Below are 27,352 nucleotides of genomic sequence, written 5' to 3' on the forward strand. Positions count from 1 at the left end.
AAATAAATATCCATAAGGTCCTGTCATTTTCTGGACAAGGAAATAGAAAAAATGATATTGAGAGATTTTTTTTTCTAAGCCTAGATGAAAGCACCATTAGAAATCAGGTTAGAATTCAAAACCTACCTCTAGAAAGCAGCCATTGCCAGTGAGTAATTTACAAGAAAACTTGTGTTAATGTAAAAATAGAAAGTGCACCAGATGATACAGATAGACACGTGGTACAGAGAGAAAAGCATGGATTAGGAGCCTAAGGACACGATTTAATCCCCGAACCACTGCTTTGCTGCTGCATGATGCCATTCAAGACCCGGATCCACCCCCACATCCCATTCCCACCCCTGCTCTGCTGGGTCTGGGGTGGACTTGGTCCTGCCTGGATAACTACAGAGAAAGGACAGGAATAAAAGGCTCATTGTTAGCCAAGGAACCTCTTAGGTGACATTTTTTGGTACTTCCTGGGAAATCACCCTTTGCTCCCACCTCTGGCTCATTCAGGGTCATTGTCCACCCCCACAGCCCTCCTCACAGTGCAGTACGTCCAGGCTCACGTGGGTGTGCTCTCGAGGTGGAGCTACAAGAGGAGTTGAAGGGTCCTCGGTTCCATTCCCAGACTGCCTGGTTTCATTGAGAAGGAACAAATGACGCCTGTCTGCAGAGCCACACAATGAGTTGCTTTCTCCTAGACCCTGACCTTTCCCCGGGAAGAGGCCAAGCACACTTGTCAACTCTGCCTATGTGGTAAACAGAGCAAGAAGGCCCTCCTTGTTAGTGAGGGCTTCTAGAAGCCACTGGAGCTCTTCACACAGGGCCCCGGGTTAGGGTTGGTGGCCGTGATACAGTTTTACTGTAGAAATGAAATACTTAAAGTTAAAATGTAATTTGTTTAGTTGGATTTGGATTGGCCTAGATGATGGCCAATGACCACCAACATGGGAGTCATTCTGCCCTGATTTTGTATAGCCATTGAGTGACTGTGAATCCAGTGTCCTTTTAGTGGCCACCCTCTGCCCCTTTGCCAGGAATTGGTCTTTTGTGGACTGCTGAAGGCCTTTGAGGAAGGCAGAACATCCTTCTATGCTTTCTTGCTGTTTTTAGCCTTGTGTGAAGGTCTGAGGCTCCGACTGGTGTGGCATCTTCTGACCTGGAAGGTGGACATTAAAGACAGGGTTAACAGGGTGAATAAAGGCCCAGGTCCTTGTGGATACAACTGAGCTTCAGACTTGCCTGCTTTGGGATTCCTTGTATTTTTTCCTGTGGATTTCAGTCCAAAGCATCCTGACTGATATACAGGCTTCTTTCCCAGGTGATCCAACACTATTAGGCATGAGACAAATTTTCAGCCAACAATTTATAAAACACTCTGGCTTTATTGAGGTTTCAAGAAAGACTCGGGAGGATTTCTGAGGAAGTTTGTGTCATTACAACACAGACAAACTGGAAATTGCATCAGGCTGGAGGGCTAGGGAATCCCACTTCCTGTCAAGACAATCCTGTGTGCTTCAGAACAGACTTCCTTTCTTATTTAGTTATTTCTCTCCCTAGAGGATTTTAAACTGAGATCCATCCATCCATCCATCCATCCATCCAGTAAATATCTATTAAACCCCATTCATGTGATCATCTACCAGTGTGGCCCTGATGGGGTCTCTGGGTCCCCTTAGCAGGGTCCCATCAGCACTGTGGTGACTGGGCAATGATGTGGGTCATGGGCTATGAATTCTTTGGTTCACAGCCTCCTCCTTCTATAGCTGGGCTTTCCTGAAGGTGGTGTTGGAGGAAATCCTTGGGGGAACCCAGCCTAACAAAGGCTTATCCAGTGCCAATTATGCCAGGGCCACATAGTTGGGTGTGGGGTCAGAGACATACTGCCATTTTGATTCAGGAATTATTCCATCAAAACACATGGAATGGGTGCTGCTGGCTTAGAAGAAAGTCTCTGGAAGAAGACAAGAAATTCTGTTTTACCAAAGTCCATTTGACAATGAGGACATAGACCAGAGAGGTTAAGTCACTTGACTGATGTATGTTAAAATCTATCAAGCTATACACAAGGTTTGCACACTTTACCGTGGACATGTTTTATTTCAATAAAAAAGCAAAAGAGAATAAAAGACAAAAGATGTCCTTCAAAATTTCTTTGCCACTATTCAAGAAAGGAATGAAGTACTTTGTATAAGGAAATATGAATGATATTTTACACATTTTAATAATATTGGAACTGGTCCATTTAATTTGTATTTTTCAGTACTTTTCTGCTAGAAGCTCTTCTACTTTTTTTTTTTTTTCGTTCCTGGGTGGGCTCAAACTCTTCTAAATCTTAAGTTGAAATTTCAAGTTCAAGGAGATGCTTCCGAGTGTGTTGTCTTCTGCAGATTATACCTGACAGGGGTATTGCTACCTGTGTTAATCTTAGAGTTCAGAGTTAGGTCTTCAAATCCTTGGCTCCTACTCTAGGTTAGAAACAGTTGGTCACAAAGATTTGGAATGCTTCTTTGGAAACAACCTGTAGGTGCCTTTTGAGCATGTGCACCTTGCTTTGGCCAATTGAGTTTATCACAACTTAATCTCACGAAAAGGAATCCTAAGGGTAGCAAATGTTAGAATACCTATCTTATCCACAGTACCTATCTTATCTTATCCCACCTAAAGAGGCAGAGGAATGCAATTCTAATCAGCAAAAGGGGAGTTTGTTGGCTCCCTGAAAACCCAGGAACAGAAGAAGCTTTAGGAATGGCTGGATCCAGGGTTCAAATAATGTCATTTAGACTCAGTTTTCCTCTACCTTGAGGCTCTTCTGTGTCTGTCATATCGCAGGTCCCAAGTTGGACCCAGTCAGTTCTGGATTTTCCCTTGTGGTGGCAACATGGATGCAGTACCTCCAGACTCTGCATTCCCCCTGTTCCAATGATAAGAGATATGTACAGTTTCTCTTACAGCATCCCCAGCAGAGTTATTAAGTCCCATTGGCTCTGAGTGGGTCACATGCACTTTGCCCAATCCCTGTGGCCATGGAAATGCAATGATTGATTGACTTAGCCTAAGTCACCTTATTCTTCAACAGAGCTCTCCCCAAGCCAATGGACAACTTCCTTTCTCTCTCAAAGGGCTCCCTGGAGCCACTGTGCCTCTCTTTCTCCTCTGGTTTCAGAGGATCGTCACACCTGTGCCCAGGGGCTGTGAGGCGCTGTTGCCCAGCTGCCCTATGGCTTGGCTGCCTGGATGGGGATCAGGCCATGTGCCAGTGGCTCCTGTACTTGACATTCTTACCTGGCCTCTCAGGCTGGTGGCATTTTAGCTCTGTTCAGTGGTGCTTAGGTCCCTACCGCTCCCTTCCCCATCCACAAAAATGCAAGGTTTCTTCCACTTTTCTCAGGTGGACAACCCTCGGGGGCATCCCTTTGCTCTGCTGATGGCCATTTGAAAAGCCTGGCCAGTTGTCCATTAGATGGAGCTCTTGCTCAGGGCCTAGGGGGTGGCTCATGGAGGCTTCTTATTCTATGTGGTTGGTCCACAGGCACCTTCTGTTATCACCATTCTCAGGGCTGTACCACTCCACCCCACACTGTATTACCCATCCCTCTTCTGTAGGGGTCTTTGCATGTGACCTCAGGCAACTGTGTGTGTGTGTGTGTGTGTGTGTGTGTGTGCAGCAGCAGTGGGAAAGTGTAACCTGTTTACCGAATGAACTAACTTTGGTAAGACCCAGGACTGATGCGGACCCTGAAGGTTGGTCCCAAGTTACTGTCTGTCTTATTCTGAGTACTAACTTCATGTTAAACTCAATAACTCTTATTGGGGATATCAAGGGGTAGGTCCCACGAAGAACAGCTGCCGATGGCACTCGCACGCTTGGTTAGTGCAACATGACATTGATTTTCTTCAAAGAGGGATGCAGCAAGCAAGTTCCTGGAGAGGCAGGAGCAAGCTTGTTTGGATGGGGCCACCGCCTGGCCCGTCAGCGCCCTCTGCTGGCAGGATTTTCCTTTGTGCTCTGCACAGAAGTAGAAGTCCCCTCCAAAGTCTGTGGTTGGGGCGCTTCAGAGATGCCAAGAGACTGAGGTCCCGCAGGGGTAGGACTGACCATGCTAACGCTTTCCTAGAAGGCTGGGGATTTCAGTCATCAGGAGTTTAGGCAAGGATCTTTATCCCTGCTTCCAGAGGCGGCTTCTTCTTCTTCTTTTTCGGGGGGAGGAGGGAGAGGTGGGGGGTGTCGGGGATTTAATTCTGAGTTGCTTAGCGCCTCGCTATTGCTGAGGCTGGCTTTGAACTCGCGATCCTCCTGCCTCAGCCTCCCAAGCCGCTGGGATTCCAGGCGTGCGCCATCGCGCCTGGCTTCCAACACGGCCAGCTTGTTCACATTACTCGGATATATATTTTCGGATCCAAACATATTTCTTAAAAAAAAAAAAAATCCTCAAAAAGAATATGTCTACAAATAAGCTTCACTCCAAAACGTCTATGAAATTTCTTAAAAATAACATGTTTACAGTTTGGCGAAGTGAAATACAAACACTCTTGTCAAAATAACTTCATGGTTTTTGCTCCATGTGGGGCAGGGGCTGAGCACCCTTTACAACCCCACGAATTACACACCTCATATCGCCACGCCTTCTCTAACCCCCCTAAGTGTGAACTACTTTGGGGGGACAAAGCCTTAGCCGGTCTCTAAGTCAGGCAGAAGTTTTTATTAACTGTGTGGCACAACTGTCATGGGAGACGCCAGGCTAGAGGCTGGACAGTCAGTGGAAGGCATTGTGCAGGGCCCCCGAGGGGGACGTCCTGCTGGTGCAGAGCTGGTAACAGCTCTTGTCTACAGAGCTTTAGTCCCTGTGGGACCACGTGGTGGCACTTGAGAGCTTCTTCAGTCCCTGCCGCTTGTCTGTGGGTGGGGCCTCTGCGGCCATCTTCTACAGTGGGGCTCTGTCCCCTCAGCCAGAGCTCACTGGAGGAGGAGCCAGCTCCTGACCAAGCGGAAACCGACTGTCTTGATGGGTGGGGAGGGTGGGAAGCAGATTCTTTTGCTGTGAGGTGCTGTCAGGGTGTCTTCCACCCACCGCAAGAGGCGGAGGGGCTCATCAGCACCAGAGAACCAAAGAAAGGGGACACAAAGGGGACACAGAGATGAGGTGACATGAAGAGAGGGTTTCTGCTTCCTGGTTCCAATATTTCCCTGTCCTCCCTTAGATTCTATCTTATCCTCTTCTTTCTTTCCATCTTGCCATTTGATGTAAGCAATAAAAGCTCACTAAGAACTCCTGCTCCGTTTGCACTTATTACAGAGCAGAAGAATTCTGAGAAGTTTTGCTTGAGAGCTCAGAATTTGGGTTATTTTCATGCAAACTATCTGGAACCCTCAGAAGACAGTGGGGCCTCTGTTAATAGAATTTTCTGTTTCAATGAGAATTAAGCAGAAAACCATTTTTGTCTGTTTGTGACCATCTTTGATATAAAAACCTAAAATGCACACACACAAAAGCAAAATATTGAAAACAACTGAAAGGCTTATTAGCAGGAAACTGGCTAAACATTTCATGCAACAGAACACTACAAAGCCATTGAAAGAACAGGACAGATCCACATGACCCAGCATGGAAGGGTATCTATGATCCATAGTTAAATAAACAAAAGAATATATTGAGTGGCATGTGTCATGTGCTCTCATGCATATGACAAAAAAAGGAAAAAATACACAAGGTCATTTGCACTTATAAATATAAATAAATAAAAAATACACACACACACACACACACACACTCAGATTTGCATGGGATTATCTATTTGCTCAGGATGCTTAAGAACCAGCACAAAGCATGCCTTCAGGGAGAAATCCAGGGACAGAGAGGGAGGGAGGTCTCTTTTTCTCTGTTCACCCTTTTGCACTGTGTGGAAAAAAAAAATTATTTTCCCCCATGATCATGTATTAGCTCTCTCAATACATACATCACACAGATGCACACACAAATGCATTTTATCAAGTAGCGAGAACTGATTTTTCTTAACCGTAAGAGTTCCTGGAAGTTGAGGTAGATCTTCATTATTTGACACTCTTTGGGTCACTTTTCCCATGTTTGCTTTCATCTATGAAAACGGTTGTGCAAACAGGTGAAGGTGGTGGGAAGCTTCTTCTCTTCCTTGTACTGCAAGGTGGGGCAGAAGTGAAACATGGGGGTGGCGGGGTATAGTCTGAGTATAGTAAGTCAATACCTGAGGCCAAGGAACTGCCAGGAAATCATCTGGGGTTTCCGCTTCCTGTGTGCGTTCTCAGAGCTCAGAGCAGTGGAGTCTTTGGACTTGGACCTTCTGTTTCTGAATCTATTAAATGGTGAAAATGACACCTTCTCTCCTGGTTCTTATGAACAAAGATTAAAGCATCTGTCACAGCACCTGGTTCAGTCTTAACTGAATGCAGAGCGTTTGGTGCCATTTTGATTGAATTTTCTTCAATATGTCCTAAAAGGAGGTACCCGTCCTGTATTAGTAGAGATTAGGAGGGTCAGCTATGATGTTGGATGCCCTGGGTTTGAATTCAGACTCTGCTGTTTAGAGACTGTTAGAAGTATCTCTTTGAAGATTTTTTTTTTAAGAGTGTGTTTTCCTCTGGTTTGAAGAACTTTGTTCTACTCAGCATGGACATCTTTGACATCAACTGGGGAGAACCCATCTGAGACTGAGGCCAACACAGATGAAAGTAAGCAGAGCGAAGAGGAAGAGCGGGAGAGATTGAAAGGGAAAATATGTCATTTTGCTTGAACCATTGGATCCAGCTTCACTTTATAGCTGTATATCCCTTTGTGACAGATGAGCTCCAAGATGCATTATTAGGCAATTCTGTCATTGTGTGGATGCCATAGAATGTACTTACACAACCATGATATTGGTTGAATACTTGATGCGGCCTCTGATGCAGTGAAGAGGTGCGGTAGGCATGAGGCTAGCGCTGGCCTAACAGGTGATTGGTTTGGTTAACCGTTTTCTTGTATGTATAAGCAGGAGGCCATACGAGCTGGTGAACATCTCCAATCCCCGCAACTTGGGAGACGGAGGAAGGAGGATCGCAAGTTCAAGGCCAGCCTCAGCAACTTAGCAACTCTCTAAGAACTTAGTGGTACCCTGTTTCAGAATAAAACATAAAAAGGCTGGGGATGAGGCTCAGTGGTTAAGCACCTCTGAGTTCAACCCCTGGAACCAAAACAAAACAAAACAAACAAACAAACAAAAATAAATAAATAAAAAATAAAAAAAACCCAAACCCAGAACATACACATACTGTAAGAGCACAGTCTAAAATAAAGATAAAAAGTACGGTATGATAGATAACACAAACCATAGCATAGTCATTTGTGATCATTATCAAGTTTTATGTACTGCACATAATTATACTGCTGTGCTTTTTGGGGGGGGGAGGGAACTGGGGATTGAACTCAGGGGTACTTGACCACTGAGCCACATTCCTAGCCCTGTTTTATATTTTATTTAGAGACAGGGTCTCACTGAGTTGCTTAGCACTTTGTTTTTGCTGAGGCTGGCCTTGAACTCATGATCCTCCTGCCTGGGCCTCCTGAGCCGCTGGGATTACAGGTGTGTGACACCGCGCCTGGCCACTGCTGTACAGTATATGGCTGGCAGGGCTGTGGCTGTGTCTACGCCTGCAGGACCACAAACTCTAGAGTAATGTGTTCTGCTATTCTGATGCAGTGGCCACGATGTCACAAGGCAACAGGAATTTTTCTGTTCCATCTTGATCTTCTGGGCCCTCCGATGTGTGTGTGTGGTCTGTCGCTGACTGAAACACGACGCCTCACATGACTGTGTGTTCCCACATGGTGAAGAGCTGGGTTACCGTCTCTGGAGTTGAAGGAGGAGGTCCTCCCTCGGTTTCCTCATTCTGTGTCACGATGTAGAAACACATCGCACTAGAAACCAGGTCATGTGTTGCCCACCCTCCAGCCACCTCTGACTGATCCTGATTCCAGACATGCTTTGAAAATGGGGCTGCGGGAGAAGAGGGTCAAGGGCAAATTCTGAGGAAATTTAGGTGCCTTCCATAGGAAAGACAGTGGAATGAATGGACATCACTTTCCTGTGTTCATATATGAATACACGACCCGTGTAACTCTGCATCACCTACGACCACAAGAATGGGATCCTAATTAGAATAAGTTTTACTCCATGTATGTATAAGGTCAAGATACCCTTTCCTGTCATTATATGTAAAAAGAACAAATTTAAAAAAAAAAAAAGTAGACTCAAAATTCTGGGGGCAAATGCTTTGTGTGGGCAGCTGGAAGCTGCATGATGAGCTGGGTCCCCAAGAGGTTTTTCAGAGAAATGAGGGAAGAGTGGGTCTTTGATGGAAGGAATTCAGTAGGGTTCTGGCAATTGGGCCTGTGGTTGCTCCCTCCATTCTCTCAGCCCAGACCTGCTCAGCCTGGACAGTCGCCTGTGTGGCCTAGACGTCTCCTCACTGCTCAGGAAAGTGGACAGTCCCCTTAGTTGGTTGAGACTTGCTGGCCTATTTGTTCTCCTGTTCCAGTTGCCTCCCCTTCCAGAAGAGTCTCTTCCCATTAGGGTGACCAGTCATCCTGGTTTGCTAACAGGGCAAGTGGGTACACTTAATAGATGACTCACAGTTGACAGCACCGTGCTGGTGCTGGGGGCACAGTGCTAAAGACGTCAGCTCTGGGCGTGGCTGGCGGAGCTGATGTCTGACAGCAGAGGCTGTCAAACATGGGTTTTGCTAGAGAGAGGTAGTGAGGGCCAGGGCCAGGGCCAGCAGGTCTGAGGGACTGTCTCATACAATAGGTGCAAGACAGAGGTGTTTGAAGGGGTTTTGCATTAGGAGAAATGACTCCTTGTGCTGACAGAAATGGGGTAGGAATGGACATTTCAACGTGGCCAGGAGCTTGTCCATAGGCAGCGTGGTGGAAAGTCAGATGTTTTGGGGAGTGGTGGCAGCTACCCACTGCCCCCCCACTCCCAACATTTGCAGGGCTGGGGGCAAGCACACAAATGGAGGCCTGTATATCATGTGTCTCAATATTTAAAAGTTATCCAGTGGGCTAAGGGCTCTTAATTCAATGCTCTTAATCTATTCTCCTACACTGTGCACGGTCTCGGTTCTCAGACTTTGGAGGAGAAAGCGGCTGCTCCGGAGATGACTCAAGTTCATTCTAGCAGCACCCCCCTGCTCCTACGAAGTGACTCACCTCGTGGAAGCAGACATGTCATTTCCTTGCCCTTTCATTAGAGGGGCCAGGACATGCATAAGGTAATAGAGGACCCAGATGTTCAGGCCATTATATCATATAGCAAGGGGGCACTGAGGAACTTGAAGATCCTTCCTGAGGCGGGTCTAGGGCTCACATTCTAACTCTCTCCTCCGAGCCTTAGGCTCCCCATATCTGGCCTTTTTGAGTTGCTGACTAAAAGTTCCATAATTTAACTATGTATAAGGAAAAACAATACACACACACATTTACATATTCCATTTCTTTCTGATTTGATAGACAAAAGCAAAAGTAAGAGGTCTTCCATTTGCTTTGGGCCACATGAGACCATATTTTCACCCCCCACCTAAGAAAAAGCCTTGTTTAGATAGTCATTGGGATCTTTTTCCATCCATAATATTTTTAACATTTCTTCTCTCTCAAATACCTGACAGGTAACTCCAGAGCTCTCTGGCTTTACTACTGTGCCCCTAGCCACTGTAACTCTGCCATGAGGAGCTGTGCTGTGGGCCCCAGGACCTTTTGTTTTCCTAGCAGGCTCTAGAGCTCAGCTCTCTGGGATTACCTTTATCTCTCTCTACTTACCAGCTGTGCTACCTTGGGTAAGTTATTTAACTTCTCTGTGCCTTGACTCTCTCATTAAGGATTATCCTTTGCAGTAGCTCATCTGGAAAGATGCTGCCATCAGTTCCTTCCCTCCCTGAATGCACCTGCCACTCCTCCATTGAGAAGGACAGTCCACCCCTCTACTCCCTTGAATCTGGGATGAACTCTGACCTCTTTGATGCCAGCCTGGCCAAGCCTTTAGGCAACTGCAGCCCTACCACCATCTGACTAGAACTACACATGAGGCTGATCCTAGCCTAACCACAGAACCATGTGAGATGGGTGATACATGTGATACATGGGTGTTTTAAGTCACTAAGTTTTAGGGCACTTTACCGCAAAATACACCTGTAATAAACACGGACAGCCTTCCTCACAAGCTTGATGTGGGGATTAAATGAGTTCATAGTCACTAGATACTGAGGATAGTGCCTGGCAATGCTGCGTTAGTCAGATTTTCATCACCGCCACCAAGATAACCTGAGAAGAACCATTTAGAAGAGGAAGGTTTATTTTGCAGCACTGGTGATTGAACCCAGGGCTGCTTCACCACTGAGCTACACCCCCAGCTATTTATATATTTTATTTTGAGACAAGGTCTTGATAAATTGCTCAGATCGGCTTCAAACTCACAATGCTCCTTCCTCAGCCTCCTGATAGCTGGGATTCCAGGCGTGAGCCACCAAGCCCATCGAGGAAGGGTTTACCATGGATCACAGTTTTAGAGGTTCAGGTCATGGTCAGAGGCGCCAGGGCGAAAACATCATGGCAGAAGGCTGTGGTGGAAGAAAGTTGCTCAACTCGTGGCAGCTGGCAAGCAGAGAAAGAAAAAGACAGGAAAGGGTCAGGGACAGACAGTCCCCAAGGCTATGCTCAGTGACCTACTTCCTCTAGCCACGCCCCACCTGCCTACAGTTACTACTCAATTGTCCATTCAAATTATTAACTTACCAAATGGATTAATCCACTGGTGAGGTTACAGCCCCTCATTTCCTAAAAGCTCCACCTCCGAACCTTGCCGCATTGGGGACCATGCTTTCAACACATGAGTTTGGCTGGGGGACTTCAGGTCCAAACTATAACGAATGCCAACTGCCATATAGAATATGTCGAATGAAGAAATGAGTGACCTCGGGCTCCGAGGGCATTAGACTCTCAAGCTGATAAACACTTATTCTGAGGAAAGAACCGTCTTGGTCACTCTGTTCTGGGTCTTCCAAAAGATACCTTAGTCAACGTAGATCAGTTGATGAAAGTGAAAATAGAGTCCTGGAGACCAACAGGCTCAGAGTTGGTCCCGCTATATGAGCCTGGGCAAGCCCCTAACTCCTTTAGTGTCCACAGCTTCCAAACAGAGACAATAATCATTGCCACTGTGACAGATGGACAGGAAGGACACTTGGGAAAGTAGTCGTGGGGAGCTCTTCAGTCTTACTGAGACACCTCATCCTGACCCCTCCATTTATGTTTTGTTCTGTTAGACATTAATCTGTGCTTCTGCCGGGTGCGATGGTGCACATCTGTAATCCCAAGAGCCTGAGAGGCTGAGGCAGGAGGATCGAGAGTTCAAAGCCAGCCTTAGCAACTTACTGAGGCCCTAAGCAACTCAGTGAGACCCTGTCTCAAAATAAAATATTAAAAAAGGGCTGGGGATGTGGCTCAGTGGTTAAATGCCCCTGAGTTCAATTCTCAGTACCAGAAAAACAAGAAACAAAAACAAACTAACTAACTGTGCCTCTTAAAGTTAAATCCAACTTCCACGGTCCTTGTTGCAACCAATCTCTCAATGTCCTCAATTCCGTTGCCTCCTCCTCCTCCTTTGCTCCATCCCTGGTGTTCCTCAGACCACAGGTTCCACCCACAGGTGCCTTTCTCTGTATTTCTTCTCCCTTCGTAGCTGAGCTTCTTGAAGCAGGAGTTCTCACTCGCTGTCTCCACCCTCACCCCTCCATCTGTTTCCTCCTGCACCACCATATTGGAGCACCCTTGCCAAGATCACCACCGAGTCACTGGAGCAGGCTCGCACCAGCTCTCATAAGCCAATTGGAGGCCCCTCTTCCCATCGCCAAGTGCAGTGCCATCATGTAGGTGCCTTAAAACCATCCACAGTGGGAGTGTTGAAATTGGCCAATACTACAAACCAGGGCTTCCCTTCTCACCTAAGAGCTGGTTGTTAAACACTTACCAGCACAGCACTGCCAACAGCCTTGTAGTTGCTGGGTGCAAAGGGCACTTTCCAGATTTCCTAACCCGGCTTCATCTCCCCTTGAGGCACTTGTCACTCTGAGTGGATCTCCACCTCTGGCTTCTTAGCTGCTGCTCCCCCAACTTTCTTCCTCCTCCTCTGGCTTCACTCTCATGTATAGGTTTCTGGGTCACTCGGCTTTCACATATTGGTATTATCTGGGATTCTGGCTTCTTCCTCAGATAAGCTGCATGGGGAATGCCTCACATTCCCATAGTTTCAATAATTCTAAAACCAAAATGTGACCCTTGATCCCTTCCTAGCCTTCACTTCCCACATCCAATCCAACATCAAGTCCTGCTGATTTAATCTCCTACATCTCTCTCAAGTCCTCTCTTTTCTCTCCATCTTTACTACTACCACATAATTCAAGCCACTATCCTATCCAGCCCTGACCACTGTGACAACTTTCTAACGGCTTTAAGTTCCTTCCCTCCCTCGCCCTTTTCCTTCCCCCACCTCCCTCCTTCCCTCCCTCCCTCCCTCCCCTCCTTCCTTCCTTCCTTCCTTTCTGTGCTGGGAAAGGGACCCAGGCCTGCATGCTGTTCAAGTGCTGTACCACTGAGCTACATCTCCAGCCTCCGTGGCTCTCCCTTGCTGTTAGCGGACAGTCCAGATCCTCAGCATGACGTGGAAGGCCCTGTGTGCTGTGGCTCCTGCCCTCCAGTTGGATCTTAAACTCATGTCTCTTGTGTTCTGGCCTTGACTGGCCTCCGATGCCCTGTGTTCTCTCCAGGGTAGACCTTGGTGTATGCCATTCCCTCTACCTAGAAACCAAACCCTGTCCCTTTCAAACTCTTATTCATCTTTCAGATTTCAGCTCAAAAGTCCCTTGAGGAAGGTTTTCCTTGAGCTTCCAGACCAGGTCATACCCCATCAGAAGTCTTCCTAGCACCGAGTGGCTCTTCTTCATAGCACTATGGTGAGTATGATCACTTAGCTTTCTGTGTTCTCCTCCAGGTCACAAGCTCTAGGGACTATGTGTTTTGCTCTCCTGTTGTATTCCCAGTGCTTAATTAAAGTATGTTTTGAATGAATAAAACACAACTTTCAAATCCACATCTCAAGTCAACCTCCTCTTCTGAACTTCAGCACCATGTGTCTATTTGTCTGCTGTCTATCCTTCCTATTGCTCACACCCAAACCTGGAGTCATCCTTCATTCTTCCCCCTCTCATTTTTTTTTTTTTTAACTCCCTGGAACCTAAGTTACCAGCGAAGCCCATCAAATCTATCTTCAAAACCCCTCCAATGTCTTAGCAAGATATTCTGTGCTTCCTAGTGGAAGAATATAACAACTAGAAAGTTGACTTGCTACTACAGACACTGTGAACAACCTAATTTCTTTAAAACTAATTTGTAAAGGGAGAAAAATAGACATAGAGGAGAAGCTACAGATTAGAAGGGAGACATGCCATCTAATTGCAGTGTGAGACCTATGTTGGATTCTGATTCAAGTTATTAAGAAGTTTTGCCAGGGTCTGGGGTTGTGGCTCAGTGGTACAGCGCTCACCTAGCATGCATGAGGCATTGGGTTCGATCCTCAGCACCACATAAATGTAAAATAAAGTTATTGTGTCCACCTAAAACTAAAAAATAAATATTAAAAAAAAGAGAAATTTTGCCAGACTTGGTGGTACACACCTATAATCCCAGTGGCTCAGGAGGCTGAGACAGAAGGATCGCAAGTTCAAAGACAACCTCAGCAAAAAAACGAGTTGCTAAGCAACTTAGTGAGGCCCTGTCTCTATAAATAAAATACAAAAGAGGGCTGGGGATGTGTCTCAGTGGCCGAGTGCCACCGAGTTCAATCCCCCGTACACACCCTCCAAAAAAGGTAAGTTTTTACTTATAGGATTTGATGTCAAAGAATGACTAATTTTTAAAGTGTGATTATCGTATAGTTAGGTTTAAAATGCTTCCTTTTGGCCAAGTGCAGGCCGCACACCTGTAATGCCAGCAGCTCGGGAAGCTGAGTCAGGGAGGGTTGCAAGTTCAAGGCCTGCCTCAGCAACTCTCCTGTGTGGCCTGTGAGGCTCCAATGATGTGACCTCTGCCTGCCTTTCCAAGGTCCCCAACCCAACCCCAAGGCTTTTGGGATAGCCTACAATCCACCGTGGCTCCTTTGTTTTAACCACTCCAACTTGGACCTGTCCCCTCTGGTGAAGGCCCACTCAATCCCACTTCTCTAGCTCAGGGCTTCATAAATATCTATTGCTTCCTCAATCCTTCACTAGACTTAAGTTCCTTGAACACTCAGGCTACCTCTGTAGCCATAGCCTCGATAAAATGCTCAACACTCAAAATTAAGAACATTCTGAATAAATGGGTCTAAATTCTACACAAATGAGCATTGTTATATTGTTAGAATTTGTGTACAAAAGCTTCTTATAACAGGAGGAAAACATTTACTTCTATAATTACTCAGAAATCATAAATTTTATATTTATTGAAAAAAGTCAGGGCTGGGGATGTGGCTCAAGCGGTAGCGCACTCGCCTGGCATGCGTGCGGCCCGGGTTCGATCCTCAGCACCACATACAAACAAAGATGTTGTGTCTGCCGAAAACTAAATAAATATTAAAAAAAAAAAAGAAAAAAGTCATTTTGATTTCCCAGGAAAACATTGAAACAAATAAATGTCTTAAGTGTCACTGATGAGATAATAAATATGACAATATTGCTGTTATAATCAGTCCTCCCATCTGTTGTCCAAATTTTGAGTGTACAGTTTTAAAAAATTGCACACCAAGACATTTGCTGACTGACCATCTTGTTTGAAGAACCAGGGTCAGAGGGTGCAAACTAAAAAGGGTTGCGTCTGTCTCTGGAAGATCAATTAATAGATGGACAAGATCTGAGGAGGGGAACGGTGAAGACTTTTTAGATATGGATGAAGTTGAAATAGAAGAACTGTTGCCTCTGCAGAGAAACATGGGGACAGGAAGCAGAGATGGATCAGTCAATCAGGGGACAGCAAAGGACAGCAATAGGAAGAGACCTGAACTAATTAAAAAATAGGTACAGGGCTGGAGTTGTGGCTCAGCAGTAGAGCGCTCACTGAGCATTCGCGAGGCCCTGGGTTCAATCCTCACCACCACATAAACAAACAAAATAAAGGTATTGTGTACAACTAAAAAATAAATTTTAAAAAAATAGGTACAAACAGCATTGCCTTGCATGATTTATTTTTATGCTTTTAATTCTGGTACTTTTCTCAACTGTTACAAGTTCTTTCAATATTAATTCTGTTATTTCAGTAGATAATGAAGTTAGTTTTAGTAGACAACAGTTATCAAAGTTTTGGTGAGTCTGGTTTGAATTGCCCTTTAGATACAAAATTGATGCTAGGCCAGTCATCAGTAAGCCAGAAATGTGAATTATTTTCCCTGTGTTGGTAACGGATAGTGCTGCCTGAGCCACTGACACTAGCCATTATACATTTGTGACTAATTGTATGCATTTGCAAGATGATGAGCTAAGGTCAAGAACATGGTCTGTGACAATGGAAGTTTTTTTCTTCATGTGAAAAATTGCTAGCTTATAATTGCATTATAATTTTACTCCATAGTCTTAAAAAAAATGTAAAAACTCTTAAAAACCGGTTTTATAAAACCAGGTAACATCCCTATAGAGAATCAGGTGATGCTAAGCTTATGGCTGCCTCCTTCAGCCTGCTGCAGAGAGGCCATGCCAACAACCACCCCTAAGGCTGCACTGCTTTGTCACTCTCCATTCAGCATTTTTCTCTAAGATGTGGAGAGGTAACAAATACAGGCAGACCCCGAGTTGGAGTCCTGGCTCGCTCTGGCTGACTGTGGGACCTTCTCAATATCACTATAGGAAGGAGGAGGAGGACTACTTCAGGGCGGGGTTGTTCATGAAAGAGCCCAGGTAAAGACATATGCCAAGCAGCTGGCACTCAATCAATGTAATTTGTTTCCTGCGGGTGAGCAGAAGACCTCCAAGACAGCATTCCACTCTCTGAGGCATCATTACAAGATCAGGCCTATTCAAAACCCTCCATTATCGGAAGACCTCACTGTCTCTTATTCTGCTTTTCCTTTAAATGTCATAATCCATTTGTTTCCTAGGGATGTAAATCGGGACATCAAGAGGCATAAACAAGTTCTGCCACAGAAATCTACTGAAAGAACAATATGTGAGACAGAGCTGTGATTCACACAGGTGAAACAGCTGCACAAAAGGATTAACACTGAAACATTTGAAAAGAGACTTAATGTAGGAATAAGCTATTTTAATCAAGCAAAAACAAATTTATATTCATTATTTCTAAAAATAAAATTAGACTTTTCCAACCCTTAACATCTGCATTTAATAATATCTTCTAACCAAAATACAGATGCTAAAACAGCAAATTACAATATATCTTGTACAGCATACAGTATGTTCACTGTTTACACTTAACTTTAATTCTAGTTGGTCTTTATGTACTCGATGCATACTTAAACATCACTCATAATAAAATTTTCACAATTAACAAAAAAAAGGTGACAAGGTTGTCTTAAAACGGCTCTGCTATAAATTGTATAGAATATACAGAATTACAAAGTCAAGTATTTTTTTTATCAAAATATACACCCCTCCCTGAAACTAACACAAGCTATCAACATTTTTAACGAATAATACAATTATAGAAAATATTTGCAAAATTATTTTTTCATGTATAAATATTCTGCCATATTTACTTTGGTCTAGAATTATCAGCATACGAGTCCACTTAAAAAATATCCACATGTGAGGGTTGGGAGACTTCACTACATGTAATAATTTTATATTTATAGTTTTAAATCAAAATAACTAAAATACATAATTTATTGACTCATAATCCTAACTCAGATGAGAGACAAATCAGTGGATCACAGGGTTGCTTTTTCAGTATTCTAATTATCAATCTGAAAGTGATTTTCATAAGCCCTTTGTGACTATCTCCTTAACAAAACCCAAACGGATGGTGCAGGTATACATATATACAACATATAAAATAAAGTTGAGTTTGCTTGCAATTTCCCATTTTCCTCTATTATATAATACTGCATGTAAGTGAAAGTAGATGAACAAAAGATAAATGCAGATACAATATTGGGGTTACTTAACAGCAAACTACTACGGTATAAAAAGGTCAACTTCAATCATGTCCTTTTCTGGGTGTTGAAATGTCTTCTCGCCCACCCAAATCCATACTAAGTCTTCTTCATGGACACATCACACTTGTCAAGAGAAAACCGAGTCCTCTGAGCGACTTCTTCATGATGATAACCTTCCAACCTCGGATGACCTTGGGTTTCCATCTGTCAATCCAATGAACATGGATGGCTGCTGGTCACCTTTGAACTCGATTCTGATTCTGCTCACACTGGTGATCAAAGGGTAGGAATGTATTCTCTCTCCCTCTATTCTGGCAGTTGTGAAAATAAGAATCGTTAAGTCCCAGCTTTCCAAAACCTAGTCCACATGACAGAATATCTTGTAGCACAACTGGATTTCTGAGGGCAATGTTGATGGGACCAGTCAGTGTAAAAGAACGTTAAAGAATCACGTGGGCTTTTAGCAAGGGGCCTAGGTGTCTGCAGAAATGAACACAAAGCTTCTGAATTGGGGGATAGATTTCTGAGTCATATAATTAAGGGGCAGAACTCTATACTCCACCTCCCCAACCCTCAAAAACAAAACTACTGTTTGAGGTGAGGAAGCCTATCCTTTCCCCTTGCCTGCTCAAGTCATTCATGGGCCTGGGGGTGTCCTGCTGTCCTTCCATTTTATACTAGTATGGATGTGTGGGCTTATTGATCTCCAAGAAGGCTAGTAATCAGAGGGATTCGCTGTCACTCTCACCAGCACGTGTATGCCTGGCTACATCTCCTGGACACTCCTTTAGTGGAATGGGAAATGTCAGGTTTCCTTGCACCCTTAAGTCTGTCTGGAACAGTTCCCCACATCCATGGCCGTGGCCTTAAGACGGCTGGAAGACTGCAGAGAGTTTCAGAAGAATGTGACCCTCTCTCATTCTCTGAGGTGAGGCCATTGCAAAGTAAGGTACGGCACAGGTAAAATCACAGGTAAATTCTGGGAAGGCTTTCCCCCACAGATAAGGCATGACCTATGTTTTCTGTGACTTGATTAGACTAGTTCTACTAACAGCTCAGCCATAATTCAAGGGAACAGCACAACATTCCGTCTAAAAGCAAACGCATGCTCTTCAGTCAAGTCTACTCCTTTGTACACCAGTCCCCATCATTGGCAGATCTATTGCTTGTCAGAATTTTCTACGGGGGATATGGACAGTTCAAAGTTCTTGGGATTCATATGTGTATTTTACAAGGTTTATTTGCAGAAGTCGTTCTAGATACTGTATGAATGTCCTACTTTAGGTTCCTCATGACACACGTATTTTTCAGTTATATTGTGAAGTGTTTCCTGTGTACCCATTAATTTAAACACATTTTAAGAGTGTAGAAGCCAGATGGGAATAAATACTGTCATCGCTCATTTACCATTTCACATATTTTGAAGATGCCATCTTCATATCTGACCCTTATTTTCTCCAGTGATTAAAGACAGTTCAGCAGCCAGCTCTTATCAGCATTTACTATTAAGTTTTAAATTAGGCTAAAATTAAACTCCTCTTTCACTGGTAGAAATACCACAGCTAAGAACTTCATGAACTTTCACAAGATACTTGGGATGTTGGAGGATTCAGCTATTTATTTTTTGTGCACTTTATGAAGTTAATGCTAAAACTCATAGAAGAAAGATATTAGGATCCTTTTTTCTGGAGTTTTCACAAATGAGATTTTTTTTTTTTAAATACATTTCACTCCTTCATGACTGCTATTATGTGAACAAAAACAAAATTCTAAACTTAAAAACAACAACAACAAAAAAAACCACAAAAAACTTAAAAAAAAAAATCCCCACCAACTTATCTTTCCGAAGATTTTTCGAACTATTGCCACTCAAAGGACATTTTCAACAATGGTCTGTGCATTATCTTTTTGATCACCATCTTCTGAATCCATGAGATGTTGATTCTCCGAGGGGTTTGAGTTTTCCTGGCTCCCGTCCCCCATTTTCTCCTGCTGACTTGGGTTTTTGAATAAGTGTTTCTTCTGGTGCATCCCGAGAGCTGCAGCTGTTTTGCAAATTTTGGGGCACTGGAAACAAGCAAAGCCTTTCCCATTATGCTCCCGGATATGCCTCTGCTCATGATTCCTTTTCGTGGAGAGATACAGAAAACTCTGGAAGCAGAACTGACAGCGGTACCGCTTCTCCCCAGTGTGGATTCTCTCGTGGATTTTGAGGGTCTCGTTCAGAGTGAATGCCTTGTTGCAATACTGGCAGATGAACTCCTTCACCCCCAGGTGGATGCGTTCGTGTTTCTGTAAGTTCCCTTGCACCGAAAAGCACCGTCCACAGGTCTTGCACTGGTACGGCTTCTCCCCAGTGTGGCATCTCATGTGCATCTTGAGCGTGGAGGGGCTCTGGAACTGCTTGGCACACAGCTCGCAGACGTAAGGCTTGGAAGTGAGATGCCGGTGGGGCCTTCCGTTGCTTCCCGCCCCGGAGGCTTTGTCTCCGTCACAGAGTTCACACTGCAGCTTGGGCATCTCTTTGTTTTCTTCTTCCTCAAAGGCCTTGTCTGGAGGTGACTTCCCCACGGCACAGTCCAGTTCTGCTGGGAACCTACACCGGCTGCTTGGGCTTCTGCTGCCACGTTCTTTCTTCCAGTTGACCTTCCTCATCTTTCTCAACTGTCTGGATTTCTTTTTGGGCTTATAGTTGTAGTAAGGGCGCCACGGCTTGTCAGTGGAGTCCTGGTCGCTGGCGTCATCGAACACTTCATTCATCTCCACGCACTCGGATGGGCAAAGCCCCAGTGGGCTGTCTCTGTGGGTCTCTGGGTCATTCTCCTGCGGCAACGCCTCCTCCTGCATCTGATACTTAGATCTTCTCCCTCTTTTGTAAAATAATTTAGATCCTAGGATGTGCCTTTTCACAATGGCTTCGTTCCCAATTTTCACTGTTATTTGGCAAAGGGGGGCAACATTGCTATTTGTGGAGGTTCCAGGCAGAGCAGGTTTTGCAATGTAGGTTTCAATTTTACTGGTTTCTTCAACGATGTTGGTGGTTTTGCTCAACGACCCTCCGGGGTCAGCAGCATATTTGGGTTCCTCTGGTACCTCTCCCCTGTTAGGCGGAATAGCTTTCTTTTTCTCCTTAATGCTTTTGGGTCTGCTTGCAGATCTGCCCATTTTATCTATCTCAGGCTTGCTGTCATCTTTCAGGGGCTGACTGACAGCCGGCTCTCCGGGGACTCTCTGGTTGCTGCTGGCCGTGGCAGCGATGGAATTGCTGTGCATTATCACTGATGAAAACTGGCTACTGTGCACGATGACGGAGGGTGCCGAGCCACTGTAGCTGATCACAGAGGCTGAGTTCTCACTGCCATTGCTCAGAGACGAAACAGGCGCTTCCCCTCCCTGGGGGTCAGAACTGACGGCATTCTCAGTGGAAGAAACCGACACCTCAGTTGAATAAAAGTTGTTGTCAAGATCAATTTTCAAAGTCTCCTCTCCCCACTTGGTGCCCTCTGTGTTTTGTGCATTGGCAGAAGTGGGTGTGTCCTTACACGCAGACGTTTCCAAAGGGACCGCGGGACTGTTGGTCAAGGCGTTCGCATTCTCTTGGAAATTCAACGTAGGTAGGTCAGAGCTGTGTGGATTCTGAACGACGTAGGTGCCAGGCGCAGACTCATTCACTTGATTGTTTTCTCGAGCATTTTCATAGGAAGAATTGCGGTAGCTCTTGTAAGGAGCTCTCTTGCACTTCATAGGCAGGAGCCTATAAAGCTTATATGGATAGACAGTAGGCTTCAAGCCTCCATTGGCTGTTTTTTTGCTGATGGAAAGTCTGTGATCTATAGCATGGAAAGACTTCTGGTGGTTTTTTAGGATATAGTAAGTCATAAAAGTTTCAAGACAGAAAATGCACTGATACCGCCTTTCGCCTGTGTGCCAAATTTCGTGCCTTGTCCTGTACTCAGCCAACGCAAACACTTTGTTGCAGTAATGGCAGGGGTATGTTCTTCTCCATGAGTGGACATTTGCGTGTCTTCGGAGGCTGGATAAAGTCACATAACTACGTTTACACACAACGCAACTGTAGAGCATTTGCCCGTTAACAAATTTAACCATGTGGTCCGTGTCTGGCAAGGTACTTCCAGGACTGGAAAATTCACCAACCCTATTTTCAGAGAGTAACGGTTCTGGACCTGTGAAGGAACCTCCATTCTGTCCAATGGTGGGATAGTTTTCTAAAAAGCGTTGGTTTTCTCCAGGGATGGGCACGTGGCTTGACCTCATACAGATCTGTTCATGCCGATCCAGTCGGTTCAGGGTGGTGAACTGTTTGTTGCAATACTTGCATACCAAAGGCTCCTGGGTTGGCTTGTGCAGCTGCATGTGGGCGCTGAGCAGAGCACTGCTGTCAAAGGATTTGGAACAACAGCTACAGTTGTAAACGAGCGGGGGGACCTCTGCTGCTGGTGGCCCAGGAATATCAGAAGACTGATTTTCATCTTCCTTGGAAAAATGGATGTCACCCTCCTTGCTGGGAGATTTGGAATGGGGGAGAACGGCAGCTGGCTGGGGACTTCGTTCCTGATGAACCTCTGGGGTGGTCACTGGAGGGGGTGGTATATTCTCTGTGGTTGAATCAGAATCCTGGGGTATGGAGAACGTCTTTGGCTTTCGGCATGTTTTCGGTTTTGCGGCAGGAGCCTCACAATTGTCTTTACCTGCCTTGGCAGGTGAGCTGCTCTCGGGCTCCCGCGCAGGCTGGCTTCGGTAGGCCTCAGTGATGGAGGAGACGGCGTACGAGTGTTCGGCCAGCGTGCGCACCGGCTCGGCCTCCTGGCAGACATCGGTCCTCTCCAGGCCAAGGCTGGCTGTTCTCATGGAGTCAGAGACTTTTTTGAAACTGGCCCTCAAGTCCAGAGGAGAAAACATGTTATTGCTGTTTTCTGTCTCAATGATGGAAAATGCATTGGTGATCCTGGGCCCGTTGGTGATGGCTGGTTCTTCGTGCCTTTTCTCATTTTTTTCTTCTTTGACCACTCCCTTTTCAGTAATACAGAACACATAAGGTCCTGGGGAATTTGAGAAGTTGCGGTCGGTGAGATCTTCCAGGAACGATATCCCCAGCTTTTTCCCGGCAGCTGCAAGATCGGTGACCGTTTCCTGTCTCTTGACAACAACTGTGGAGCTGTAGATATAATTAAGTATTTCTGTGAACACTTCGGCTTTGAGATCATCCAGCTCCAGGACGTGGCTGGAAATACAGATTGTGTGGCTCCAAAAGATGTTTTTGAAATAAAGGCTCGAAGCGGCCAGGACATTGCTGTGGGCTTTGAACTTGGTATCTTCCACAATGATGGTGACATCACATAAAATGCCCCGGATGCGCTGCTCATTTAAGATGGAGAGCACTGTGTCACTGTGAAAGTCATCCTTGAAGTCCCTGGAAAGGGACATGACTGTCATCTGAAACAAGAGGAGAAAAATGGTCAGAGCCCCTTCCACGAGTGGCTTATTTCTAGATGCTTCACAACTTCTGAGAAAAAAAATTTTTTTTAGTATGAAAATTCATTTTTTTTAAAAAAAATTCTCATTTTGAATTGAAATCAAGACTTGGAGTCAATATTAGAGCTAAATCTTTCTCTCGCTCCAGCCTGTTCTCATACCATTGCTAATAGTTATCATGGTTGGAAATCCTCCCAGAATGCTCTGTTTCCCCTTCCCCCTCCCAAGCTGTAACTGTGTATACGTGTCCAAATTTGTGGTGGTGGGGGGAGAGGATAGTGTTTGTTTTTCCAAATGCCAAGGGTCTCATAACCACTCTAGCATGTTGCACTGACCCCCTCGAGCTGGGCAATGTCCCGTTCCTGCCACAAGCCTCCCATTTGTTCCCAAAGACAATCCTGATGATCTGATCCATTCATAAATTGTGAAGCAGGAAAATTACAATATAAAAAGAATCTTCCCTAAGCAAGTGGTCCCTATCTGTATGTGAGGGTGCTGTCTGCCCAGAGAACCAGCAAGAAATGAAGGAGCAGTTCTAACATGTGGCTCTGACAGGACTCTGTGGAGGGGTGGCTGGTCACTGTGTCCCACTGACAGAGGCTTTTGTTTTATTTTTAATTGCAGAGATGATCTAACATTGGATAGTGAAAATACTGAGTTGTTGTTAGCACGTTTTTTAAATGAAAGGTACTAGAACAAAGTACCACACATAGGGTATTTCTTTCATTTGGATCTCAGGTCACTGTGTACTGTGTGTTTCTTGGGTAAATGTGAACCCTGCCACTTTGGTCATCCCTCACTGTAATGTCACTTAGTAGGCTCTGGCCATCTCAGGCTCACAGTGTAGGATCTATATAAAGAACAACAAGGGGCTGCGGCTATAGCTCCATTGGCAGAGTGCTTGCCTCATATGCACAAGGCCATAGGTTCAATCCCCAGCACCACACATACACACAAAAAAGAAAAGAAAGAAAGAATAACAAGACCCATCCCCACCCTACCTCACTCTGAGTGCGCACACGTGTACACAGGTGTGTCTGGTCTCCTTATAAGGAAAGTTGGGGGCTGGGGTTGTAGCTCAGAGGTAGAGTGTTTGCCTAACACATCCAAGGCACTGGTTCAATACTCAGCACCACATATAAGTAAGTAAATAAATAAAGGTATTGTGTCCAACTACAACTAAAAAAAAAAAAAAAAAAGAAGTAGTGCCTTGATTCGCCTTCTTGACACATGCAAAAGAAAAAAAACAACTTTCATTTTTATATCAATTTTATCCAACAAACATGTTAACACTGAACATAGTCACGTGGTGCTTGGAGACTGGAGCGATGGAGAGGAAAGAAGCAAATGTCTGTTCTCAAGGAGCTCAGAGATGGGCTGAAAGAGAACTGTCAATTAATAACTGGGAACCATGACGGTAGGCCTTAACAGGTGGTAAATATAAAATATAAAATAACCCCAGTGACTCAGGAGACTTATGCAGAACCTCAGCCACTGAGCAAGACCCTGTCTCAAAATTTTAAAAATAAGTAAATAAAATTAAGGAGGGCTGGGGATATAGCTCACTGGTTAAGTGAACCTGGGTTCAATCCCTAGTACAAAAAAAAAAAAAAAAAAAAGGCCAAGTGACAACTTATTTATGGGACCTTGGATTGCTGGCTTCAATGAGTAAACAAACAAGGGTGTGGGAAGGATGTTCTGAGCAGAAGGAACTCTGTGGAAAAAAACAACCCCCCAAAAAAAAAAAAAAAAGCGATACAAGGGTTGACTGCACTCAGGGAGTGAGCATGGCCTGGGTGGTGGCAGGAAGGGTGCGGGCTGCCCATCCTGTGTCTGCAGCAGCCAGGTACACGGCGCCTATTGACTGAGGCAGGCTAGGAAAGGGAGAGTCGGACCAGACCAGATCCTAAAGGACTCCAGAGGACCCCTACCATAAAGTCTACACTGCAGGTTGTAGGAAACCATTGAAAATCATAATCAATTTGAATTAAAAAAAAAAAAAAAGGAAAAAAATCAGACTGGCTGTAGCATGCTCTAAGGCTCAGAGGGAGGCAACCTGGGGGTGGTCCGTCCTAGTGGTCCCTCCTCCCCAGTCGCAGGAAGAGCCTGGGCAACAGGAGATGGCTCTGCTGAGAAAGTGGTTGGAGGAGGCGATGGTAGTATCTAAACTCAAAATTTACCTTAATTCTTTCAAAAAATATTTGCTGAACAACTGCTAAGTAGAAGGCATTCCTCCTTGAAAAAATGCTCACTGAATTCTGAATTCCTACCACATGCTCTTAGACAGTGGTTCCCAAACCCGGCTATGTAATCGAAATCACCTGGCTGCTTTAACACAATGCAAATTTACAGATTAGGGCCCATCTCTCCCTGCAGAGATACTAGCACAGGTGGGAAGAGATCCTGGAATCCATATATAATTTTATGACTTTATTTTGTGAGTAACACATTCACGTGATCCCAAACTGAAAAGGTATAGATAGGGTGAACATGAAGAGCCTCCTTCTCACCTTCTCCGTGGTAATGAATCAACCATCCAGAATCAGGCCTAAGAGCTGATACTAAAACCCAGAGCCATAAGAAAAACAAAAACTCTGCCCTCAAGGGCTTGTGAGGTAGCAGGGGAAATAAGATGTGTCCACGAAACACTGCAAAACAAAGATACCCAGGGAATGCAGGATCCGGTGGGCAGGGAGAAGGTTATGGGCCTTCAGAGGAGCCTGGCTGGGGAAGGGGTGTGAGGCAGGCAGGCAGAGAGGCACATCAACCTCTGCAGGATCCTCATAAGTATGTAGATAAGGACAAAGGGAGAAAAGAAAAGAGTCAGAATTTCATGCCATCAACAAGTGTACAACCTAGAAGCCCATCTAACAGCTTAAAACAAAGAGCCCAAATCTGCAAATGCAAGTTGGAAAGGCAGCCTAACTTGCTGAGGATGCAGTTTAAAGCTCTAACTCCTCCACTCTACCTAAACCACCAAATTTTGTCACAAATGCCATCAGTGCACAGCTGTCCAGCTCACTAGGTGATCTCAGAAGGTGCTGTAGCTGAAAGCCATATTCTGTGCATCCCAAGTAGAATGAAGAAATGAATTTGAAGTCTGTGGGCCAGCGGGTGCAAGCAGTGGGCAAATCTGCTCTCCAAAGGTTCTGTTTTACCCCCATGTTTTCTGTTTTTTTGTCCCCTCCACACCCCCATACTAGGGATTGAACCCAGGGTATTGCACATGCTGGACAAGTGCTCTACCACTGAGCCTCATCCCCAGCCTCCCAAGTTTTTGAAAAATTTAGCTAAGGAATGTTGAAATCTCTAAGGTTTGACATAAAAACTAAAATGTCCCTTCTTGAAAAACAGCAAGATGGGTGATACTGGGGTTGTTGCCTGCATGGCACAGACTGGCGCCCAGAAGCTGTGCCCCTATGCACACACCACCTGCCAGAGCGCTTATCGCAAGTGGCATCTCTAGGGAACACAGCCAGCCTGGCCTCTTCAGCAGGTTCAGTTTGCACGACTGATAAGAACAGGAAGTAAAATAACACTGGACCCGCAGGTCTCGGCAGAGGTACCTCAGGGTTATACCCAAATGGAGCTCCTGGGGAAGGACCACGGTCACTTTCACCGGAATTAGCACTTAAGTTAAAGCAACCTGCTCCACTGTATTTCTTCACACAGAGTAACTCAAAACAGAAGCCTTAGGAGCCTGGGGAAAGCCCAGGACAGATTTCAGAAAAGGACTATATACATATACATATTTTTGGTACCAGGGATTGAACCCAGGGGTGCTTAACCACTGAGCCACATCCCCAGCCCTTTTTATTTTTTTATTTTGAGACAGAGTCTCAACTAAGTTGCTGAGGCTGACTTTGAACTTACAATCTTCATGTCTCAGCCTTCTGAACTGCTGGGATTACAAGCGTGTGCCACCATGTCCAGCAAGATTAAAAGTAATTTCCAGGGGCTGGAGTGGTGGCTCAGTGGTAGAGTGCTCGCCTAGCATGCATGAGGCGCTGGGTTCGATCCATGAGCACCACATAAAAACAAACTAATGTATCCACCTAAAACTAAAAAGATACATAAATAAATAAATATTTTTTAAAAAGAAGTTTAAAAAAGTAATTTCCATGTAGCTTACTTTAATTTTTACTACAAGGCAAGTTCTGTATACTTAATTCACTATTCTTTTTTTAATATTTATTTTTTAGGTGCAGAGGGACACAACACAATGCCTTTATTTTTATGTGGGGCTGAGGATCGAACCCGGGTCCCACCTGTGCTAGGCAAGCACTCTACCGCTGAGCCACAATCCCAGCCCCTAATTCACTATTATTAAGGCTATTACTGAAATGGAATAGATATGCATGAGAAAGGCTAACAAAAAATGTCCTAGATAAAAAAAATTTGGGTGAGCCGTTATAAAAAAACTACTGATTTATAGTTAGATAACATGGTCATCTGCCTTATGTTACTATCATCCTGAGTTAGTTACTTTAGCCAGAACAGCTTTTAAAATATACTTTAAAAATACACACATACATATGTATTTAGCCAAATGTATGTATAATGCATGTTGAATTTATAAATATATATGAACATATGCCACACTCAAATATATTTTATAATAAACACTGACATATAAATAGGGAGAACACATAATTCAACACCCAAAACAGGA

General features: G+C 44.7%; 1 protein-coding gene across 1 annotated transcript in view; it reads right to left on the bottom strand.

The window, feature by feature from the left end:
- Positions 1 to 18,876: 18,876 nt before the first annotated feature.
- Positions 18,877 to 27,352, bottom strand: part of Zbtb38 (zinc finger and BTB domain containing 38) — a 70,276-nt gene continuing 61,800 nt past the window's right edge. Inside the window, exon 6 of the mRNA XM_015486987.2 lies at positions 18,877 to 22,641. Coding sequence (XP_015342473.1) covers positions 19,057 to 22,641 — 3,585 coding nt within the window. The 3' untranslated portion in view covers positions 18,877 to 19,056. The remainder of the gene's footprint in view (positions 22,642 to 27,352) is intronic.

This window comes from Marmota marmota, unplaced genomic scaffold, assembly GCF_001458135.2.
Source record: "Marmota marmota marmota unplaced genomic scaffold, marMar, whole genome shotgun sequence".
Lineage (NCBI taxonomy): Eukaryota > Metazoa > Chordata > Mammalia > Rodentia > Sciuridae > Marmota > Marmota marmota.